Source organism: Lissotriton vulgaris, chromosome 9, assembly GCF_964263255.1.
Source record: "Lissotriton vulgaris chromosome 9, aLisVul1.2, whole genome shotgun sequence".
Lineage (NCBI taxonomy): Eukaryota > Metazoa > Chordata > Amphibia > Caudata > Salamandridae > Lissotriton > Lissotriton vulgaris.
In genome coordinates this window covers 926772143-926781420 of record NC_141697.1, presented here as the reverse complement: position 1 = coordinate 926781420, position 9278 = coordinate 926772143, and the positions used below count along the sequence as shown (strand labels likewise).

The window sequence follows — 9278 nt, the reverse complement described above, 5'->3', positions numbered from 1 at the left end:
CTGTGAGTATGTATGTGTGTGCATGTGTGTGCATGTGTGGCCCATTCGAGCCCCTGCCTGCTCACATTACCGACCAACACTGTTTATCTGGAAGGTTTTTTTAGTGCTGTACTCTGCCTCGCGGATACTTCAAAGCACTGTACAACCTATATTTAAGATCCAGAATTGTGGAGTAGCAGAAGTTAAATCATCAAGGGGCATGACCCTTACGAGATATTCCTCACTCACTACCATCAATCATGTGGTTTTGCAAGGCTGTTCTGAGTAGCTCCATTTGTAGGGGGGGGGGGGTTACTGAAACGAAAATAGTTAGATTCTTCCATTAGGTCAGTTTCAAATGATTCCAAAATGTTGGGCCTGGAGCTCTAAGAAAGGTGCCTCTATATTTTTGTCTCTTGAGTGGAAAAATGGGAATTCCGAGATAGGAAATCTTGCAATATTGATTTTATTCCAGATTCAACACATCTTCCAGAAATCATAAGATTATCAATTACCCCCAAACACGAAACTGTGCAACATGTAAAAGTGCAGTAGGCTTGTAAAAGGAGCTCTATTAGGAGATTCAGGCTCAAAGCTGGACAGAGGAGAGGACCACATCTCCATCGATCTCTATTGCGTCGATCTTCTGGAAGTCCCCGAAGCGATGGTCAAAGTTGAAGAGATGCTGTCCATTCACATAGACCTGGAAGCAGGAGTTACCACAACGTACAGAGACCTGGAGAAAGAAGCAAGACACTGAGATCTTGAGAATCATTAGATTCTGAGACCACTATTTTATTCTAATCCCCCCTTTCCTTGAAGCCATGTGTCCAAGAAAAGATGAGTTTTTCTATCTCTGATGCACCAACAAAAATAGTTTATCTTTTCTTTTACTTTTTACCCATAGTTGATGTTTTAGGGGTGCTCCCCCATTATAAATCCGCTCTCCTTGATGTAGACAAGACACAATCCTTCCACATCAGACATTTTATCACTGAATTTAAAAGGAAGAATATTTCACTACAGAACTGCAAATTCATCACACATGGAAATAGGGGAAAATTCGACTTGTATACATAGAGTGTAAATAGCAAACAGGGCTCTTAAAGCTCCTTGTAGTTTTGATAGGAAATGTTGCCATGTACTGTATACATACTCTATGGGGCTTTGGTTCAGCCTCCTACAGCTATTGGGCTCTTTTGGTCAGGAACCTACTGGCATTGGCTAGAGAATCTTTCATTCACATATTAGAACAGCCCACTTGACTATTTTATGCTCACTTTCATTTTATTGGGTGACTTTTACATCTGACAAGATCACTTTGTCATCATCACACATTCAATTGCTAGCTCATACATGCGTTGTCTCCACCAAGCAATCCTTTTATTTGATGGATTGCCCTACAACAAGCTTTTTATTGTGTTTGTCAATGTTCGAGTACAAGTGTCAAACCTATCTGCTTTGCAAGGCTTGTTTGCTGCCCCTTCATGACGCCTTAGACCTTGGATAGGAGCAGCTGCAGATACCTCTGGGCACCCCTAACTGATATCCATGCCACTCTTGAAAGATGCTTTTATCAGCTCTGACAAGGCACCATGTCTGGGCATTTGCACTAGAAGGACCATCTAACCAAAGCTTGCCCTTTAGTGGGTCCTTAGTGACATGCAGTACAACTACTGGCAGAAACGGGCCATTTGCGTGCCTACAAAAAAGCTTCAAAGGCCACCAGGGCTGAGTATCGCCTCTCTCTTCTAGCAGGGGTGGCTACTGCCAATCTGAGGTGGAGGGCAGAAACAAAAAGCTAAAAATATAAACTTACCTTTTCTGACGGTCGCCACAATCTTCTGCTCCCACGCCGCGCTGCAGCTCCGCTCCCGTCCCGGCACTACAATACCCATGGGCACAGGCTCCCAGACCCCACCCAATCCCAGCGCTTCTCCCAGCATGAGAGAAGCGCTGGGATTGGGCGAGCGGGCCAGTTTTGTGCTCCAGCAGGGTCTGGGAGACTGTGCCCCCTGTGCACTAGGATATCTCCAAGGAACAGCCTGGAGATATCCAAGGGTTCATGTTAGTTTGGCCTGCATGTGCACTTTTAGTGCCTACCACTCCTCCTCCCCCTGCTGTGTGATGCTGCGGCCTGCCCTGCTCCGCCCTCGACTCGGTGGACTAATAAAAATGAGAGTAAGATAGTTGTCAATGTATTTTTCTTTTGACTGCTGCATTTCAGCAGTGGGGCGACGCTCCTCCACCATAACAGAGAGCTCGCCCCTGTCTGCAAGCCCTTTAGTGCATAGTGCTAATTTAACACTAACTGTACTATAACCAAAGTATTCATTCAGCTTCACCCAAAAGCCTAATTCTAGGAGTGTGAATATTTTTCATTCCACTGTTGGAACCAGATGAAATTCTGAGCTTCATTAAACTGCAACAATAAATCCTTATTTTCATCCAATTAAGCTCCAGGCAAAGTGTTTCCATGAAAAGCCATGTTGCGGTATTTTTACAAAAATAAGTGGAAAACATCCCCAAAGATGATTTATTTATCTTGATAAATCAAGTCGGTAAGGGCAATTTATGGAGTTTTTGTCCCATAAAATTTATTTTTGCTGAGTTTTTGCCCTTCACTAGCTGTTTTATATATAACAAAAATTGTTAATTTCATCAAACTTCTTGAAGGTAGGAATGTGTACATTTAAAACGTTGCCTCCAGAACCGGTTTTAGCACCCGATTAAGGACACAAAGGGGCATATTTAAAACAAAATGTCAGAGTATGGTGTTACGCCAAAAGGGTAACGTCGTGCTCTGATGTTTTCAAAACGCAGGGTTGCGCCGTATTTACAACAGTATGGCGCACCCCTGAGCTTCCCCTAGTGCTGGCGCTAATAAAGCTGCCTAGCGCCATCTCTGGCATCCTTGCGCCATGTTGCAATGGGGCCTGTGCTGCAGGAGCGATTGTTTATGTGCAGGAAGGGACACCCTCAAGCATTCCTTCAATCATACTGTCATTTGTTGAAACATACACCTTCAGTGTGACTGGTATGGCCAAATATGGGTCCCGTGTCCACTTTCCTACAGGACTCAAACTACACCTCACTAGGGTGAAACTGGTCTGGGGGTTGCATATATTCCCATCTGGAGGATGCCTGGCCCGTTACTATTTGAGAACGCCCAAGGCATATTTGTATATGGCTGGTGTCTGTCCAGACTGGCATTGTGAGGGATAAAGGATGGACTGGAATTCAGCCATAAGGGATCACCAGTCACTAAAGTTTTGTTCAAGCATTCCTTTCATCACTTTGTTGTTTCAGATACACACCCTGAGTGCCATGGGTATTCCCAGCTGATGTTTCTGTGTTCACTGTGCCACATTACTCAAGTTATGCCACACCGATGAGGCCTAAGAAGGGTGACACGGGTCTAGTGTTGCTTGTGTTTTTGCCCAGAGTGGACCTAGCGTGGCAGTCTAGGTTGGACTGTTCCTGTGTGAGCAGGACTAAGATTGATTTGCACATGGCTGGTCTGTGTTTAAAGTGGCCCAGTGAACTAAACATGATGGATTGGAATGCCATCTCAGTTTAAGTATTCCTTCATTTCTTTGTCATGTATTACAGTGGCCACAACTACCCTGCCATTTTCACTGGAAGTGTCACAGACGAGTGGTCATAGCAGTGCCTATCACAACAGAAACCAGTCAGACTTCCCAAGTAGGGTCTACTATTTTCAGACAGATCCATGCAGAGTAAAAAATAGGGAGTCAACAGATAAACTCAGTGATATGACCAGACTTCACAAACATATAGCAATCAATGTTGATTCCCCAATCATCCCAAGCATGCTACAGGGCTCTGTAAGGGGCCGGGGTCAACCAGACAAATGTTACATCCACAAGGGTGACACGGAAGGGAACATCCAACTAGTGCTGCATTCGTCATGATATCCGGTGGAGGGAGGGCAGCCGTTCACAAGCACATGTGGGTCCAGTCATATCACACGTGAACACCTGATTGCCAAACATATGCCATTAGTAATTACTCCTCACATACACACAGGCGGAGGGGAAATATCCTCTTTGTTGGGAAATTAATCAATTGTACGCACAGAAGATCTGAAATTACTTTCCAAATGGCACAGAAAAAGACCTGTAAACAAACACTAAAGGCAGAGTGGCAAGCTGTACACATATACTGGAAATTTGGTTCTCCTTATGAGGTGCATTGTATTCTAGTGGAATATGTTTGTATAATTATAGCAGTACTAATAATTCACATAGCACACAATGAAACATGAACTGCATGTTGACAGCTAATATTAGATGCTGTGTACTGCTCAACTCAACAGTGCCCAATTTATAGATGTGGTTAGGACTGCAGGGATGCAAACGTGCATGTTACTTGCACATCTTTGTAGTGAGAAAATGACTGTCTAAACTATTTGACCACTTTTTTTTGGGGTGGTTTTATATAGCACAAACCCGACCCGAAGGTACTGGAGCGCTTTACACGAACACCAGTTACGTTACACAAGGACACATTCATTTTTGGTAGGCACGGGGAGATTAAGGGATTTGCCCAGAATCACAGGATGTTGAGCTGACGCCAAGACTCGAACGTGGTTCCCCAGCACCGAAGTCGCCAGCTCTGGCCATTAGGCCACATCCTCTCTCTGTGCCATTCATTTTATGGATCCTTGCAGCAAGAGTAGGAACCAGCTTACATATGTTTATTGGATTTCAACCTTTGACCTGCACATTGCCTGCCATGGTCTACAGTAGTCAGATTAGCCCTCTGAGTTGTCTCTTAATATCGTTTCAAACCTGGAAAAAGCAGAGGGGCAGATTTACAAGCCCCTTGGGCCATCAGTGCGTCACTTTTTGTGATGCACCAGCAGCGCATTTTGCTGTCCCCTATTTACAAGGGCCGAAAAAGCCCCCCTGCGTGACTTTTTCTGTCCTTGTAAATATGGCCCCTGTGCACACAGCACTTGACGTGAAAGGTGCGATCCATGGGTGTTGCTGTGGGTGTTCCCACGTAACAGCCATGGAACCTGACACATTTCCAGATTTACAAGAAATCGTAAAACTGGAAATGCATCTGGAGGCGTAGGGAGGCACAACGAGGGGAAATGTATGCATTTCTCCTAGTTCTGTTCCTCTGTCTATGTGTGCTGCATTCTGCAGCACACATAGAAAGAGCAAATCACCTCTGGTGATTGTTTATGTACAGGAAGATGCTCAGAAACAATCATTAACCCGTTCCGTGCTCGCGTCGGCCAACGGCCGACGCAAGCACTACCTTCTGGGTGCTGCACACGACCAACGGACGATGCAGCCCCGCACACTGCGTAGAACGCCCACACAGCGGCAGAATGTCCGCTGCGGTAAACGGGTTAAAACAATGACGTTTTGAAAATTCTATGTGTGCTAATGCAGCACACATAGAAGTTGTAAAATGCAATTTCTGATTGTTTATGTGCAGGAAGGGAACCCTTCCTGCACATACACAATTATCCCTGTGACGCAGGCATCCTTGCGCCATGGTGCACAGGTGCCTGCGCCAGCGCATGGCAGCAGTTTGTGCGCCAGCGCAGGGGGAAGCCCAGAGATGCAACATGTTGTTGTAAATATGTCACATCCCTGTGCTTCGAAACTAATGCAGCGCTGCAAAATGACTTGCTGCACTGCGTTTATTGTAAATCTGCCCCAGAGTGCGCAGATCTCCACAGAAAGTGCGTTATCCACCCCAGCTTTCTTGCCAGCATCCCTGCGACAAATACCTTAACCATTTAACTATGTTAAGAGCAGATGCCCTGGGAAAACAGAGACAGCAGATACCATAGCTCAGTTAGTTGATGTGCTTACTGCTCCAATCTGAAGGTCGAATGTGTAAATGAAGCTATCTAAACCTTTCATTCTTCTAGGGTCAATAAAACAAATAATCATTGCTGTAATATTAAAACCTATTTTTTCAGTGGTTTTTAACTGAAAAAACTGAGGTATTATACAGTGTTTAACAAAGTTATAGACGTGTGTGTGTTTATATATGTTCAACTACTTATGCATGTAGTGTGTGACAAGGCTGCTTGACACTTCTTCACAAAGGAGCGGCAAAAAAATCGGATTTTTGTTTTGCACAAAAGGGGTTACGCTCGCTGTATGGATTGTTACTCCTGCCCCTGCGGCCTGCACGCCTTTGCAATGCTCGAGCTCAATCTACTGCTTTGATCTCATTGGCGGGTCCCAGCGATGACGCTGCTACTCACGTCAAAGCTCTCTCCGTGTGCGAAGGGGTTGTAGGATAACTCGACCTCTTCTACTCCCCAACTTCCGTTCAGGAAAGCGTTCCTCACCACACGTCTCTCAGCCATCCGCAGGCTCATGTGCAGGGCGATTTCTCTGGAGAATCCCACTAAGAAATTAATGTTGAGCCTGCAAAATGAGAACATTATGTAAGAAAATGGGCAGGGCAAAGTGTGGCAAGAGTACCCCTACAAATTAAGCCATGTGGTTTAGATACTTATTTACGAGCACTTGCAACACTTTTGCGTCAAAAATGCATCATGGTGTGCCCTATTTACAATGTGACGCATCTAGGCAGATGTGTCACTGTGTAAACCCCTGCGCCACATTATACCTGTGTCAGGTATAATGTATGTAGGGTGGGCGTTCCCCCGCATCAAAGCCTCGTAGAAGTGGCGCATTGAAATCTATAATATTTCAGTGCGTCACTTCTAGGACGCCATTGCGTCAAAACCTTACGCCTGCCTCATGGCAGGGGTAAGGGTGATGCAGCGCATTGAAGATAGGCCTCCTCCATGCATTGCTGGAGTTGCATCACGTTTCCGACACAACTCCAGCAATGCATCAGTTTTGCGCCGACAGATACGTCAGTAATACCGACGTATCTGTCATTTCTTGCGACATGATGCATCACACAGTAAATGTGACGCATCGATGGTGTCGCCAGGAGGGCGCACTGAGAAGTGTTGCATCACTGCTTTGTCTGTCGCAGCAATGCGACACCTCATAAATAAGGCCCTGTGTTTATCCTGAAAAACGACTCCTGTCGAAAGCTGACATCCCCTCTTTATTGTTGAGCAACAGATATGACTGTTCTCAAACCGCACCCAAAGGATTGTTTTTGTTCCTTCATCAGCCCTCGCCTCCCCGTGTTTTTTCTCTCCTCGGACTCCATTGTTTGGGGCCTGTTTCACAACTACCAATAGGCCCTGTGTCATAGATGAAGTCTTGAGTCAGCAGCACTTTCTATGCTCGGATTCCTAAGGTCAAACCTTTAATGCTATTTAAAGAGTAGTACAACAGCCAGGGTGCAAACTCTGGTTGGCTAAAAAGCAGACTAATTAGGGGTGCACAACTCACATGTGACTCTTGGTAGCCAGGGCGGGTTTGGGGCGTACTTACAAGTGGTAAAGCAGCTGGAGTGACACCGGGGCAGAGATGCTGTATTTTTATTAATTTTGTATTTTGCTACCAAACCCTAAGTTTGAGTGTCATTTCATTACTTGCATTGGGGCGCATGGCACCCTTGCTACGCCACCGCTACACCCTTATTTGAATAAAGCTGCCGTTTCAAGATTGTTGGTGTGTATATGTTTATAAATCAGTGCCTACTAAGTAAGTCTGGCTATTTAAACCTCTACAAAGTGAGGGGCATATTCACAAGTAAATGTCGGAGCGGGAGCTGCGACAAATTTGGCAGCGCCCTGCTCTCACATATTCAAAATGCAGGGATGCGCCATATTCACAATTATACTGTACATCCCCATGTCCCCTACTGCTGGGGCAAAAAAAGTAGCCTAGAGCAAGCACAGTCCCCCTGCCACCATGTAGCAAGCGTGTCTGTGCTGCAGGGACGATTGTTTATGTGCAGGAAGGGACACCTTCCTGCACATAAACAATCAATAATGCCGATTTGCACCTTCTATGTGTGCTGCACATTGAAAGCGCAAACAACGCGGAGCACCATTCTAACGCCTGGTATTCCTTGGCGTTAGTTTTTGGCGCTGCCTCAGCCTTCTAAATCTGGGGCAGCGCCAAAAAGCAATGGGAGTTGCGGTTGAACTCCCGCAGCCACACCCATTGCACACCCGTCTGCTGCTGAGGACTGCGGCGGAAAGGGGCATATTTATAAGGTAGCGTTAAGCCATGCAAAGTGGCTTAGCGCCACCTTGTAAATATGGAAAATGTCGCTGCGCCAACAGAGCGTCAAGAAAAGTGACGCTCCGGTGGTGCTGAGGGTTTGTAAATATGCCCCTTGTTATTATGTATCCTCGTCAATCTCGCTTGTTTCTGACGCACAAGAGCGGACATTTGTCTCTTACGCTGTGAGCGTTGCAGGAACCCGCGGCCGGGGCACTGCACAACAAGCCCGTAGTGCGAGCTAGTTTCTTAGCTTAACATTATAATTTAAAAGTCATTCTCAATTGCGATTCGTAAAACGTTAACAACTATGATTCGTCCACGCAATCTGCGATTGTTAGGGTGACTTCCCCCTCCAGGGTCAATATGGACACTCTTTTCAGTGCTGGGCCATTGTGTGGTAGCATATAGTGAATTCTGTCTGTTGAAGCCTTGTTATGCTTCCATTTAACTAATTAAGCTAACACGCAGTACGGAGCTGTCCTTGTAGGCAGAGTTGAACTGGCAAAATGAACAGCTTGAAAGTGCCACTGAGTGGGTCATTGTTTTACACAAAACACACTGGATTGATTTACATGTCAACAAAGGACATTCAAACCCATTGATTCCTGACCTTAAGGACTCAACCAGGCCGTTGGTTTTATGACTTTCTGTGTTAACACAAGAGAGTCGTTAATCAGCTGACTGTCTCTTAATTCTGGATTAACAGCGTTGTAAAGGACTTCAAAGATTGTGTGTGCTTGCCAGGTGGCATGCATTCCTTTCGTTCACTCGCCCTTCATACAGGTAGATCCCACACGCCTCTCTCTCTGTGCCTTCTCATATCCTGACAGTCTACTCCCTCGTCTCTGGTAACATGTTTATCGTATCCCTTATCAACCCACTTCTCACAATAACCTCCAGTATTTCTCTTTTCCTCTCTCATGGCCTATTGTTTAATTACTACCAGTGTTGATAAGGGGCTGATACTCTTGTTTGCTATTTAAATATGTCTGTCTTTTACTAGCCAACCAGAGGTCAATGCTCCCGGCTTGCATTAGGGCCCGGGGAGAACCCTTGCTGGATCTACCAGTGAAGGGATGAAGGCGGAGGTGAGGCCCACCACTGTCTCCCCATGAAGCAGAATGGCACAGTCGCTCAGTA

At 45.7% G+C, this 9278-nt stretch overlaps 1 protein-coding gene across 10 annotated transcripts in view; it reads right to left on the bottom strand.

The window, feature by feature from the left end:
• Nucleotides 1-429: 429 nt before the first annotated feature.
• The window catches only part of LOC147692538 (galectin-4-like), a 158687-nt gene continuing 149838 nt past the window's right edge, over nucleotides 430-9278 (bottom strand). For all 10 annotated transcript variants that reach the window (XM_086938757.1, XM_086938756.1, XM_086938760.1 and 7 more), the window contains 2 exons: nucleotides 6239-6404; nucleotides 430-715 (listed from right to left, as the gene is read on the bottom strand). In XM_086938757.1, coding sequence (XP_086794883.1) covers nucleotides 569-715; nucleotides 6239-6404 — 313 coding nt within the window. In that variant the 3' untranslated portion in view covers nucleotides 430-568. The remainder of the gene's footprint in view (nucleotides 716-6238; nucleotides 6405-9278) is intronic.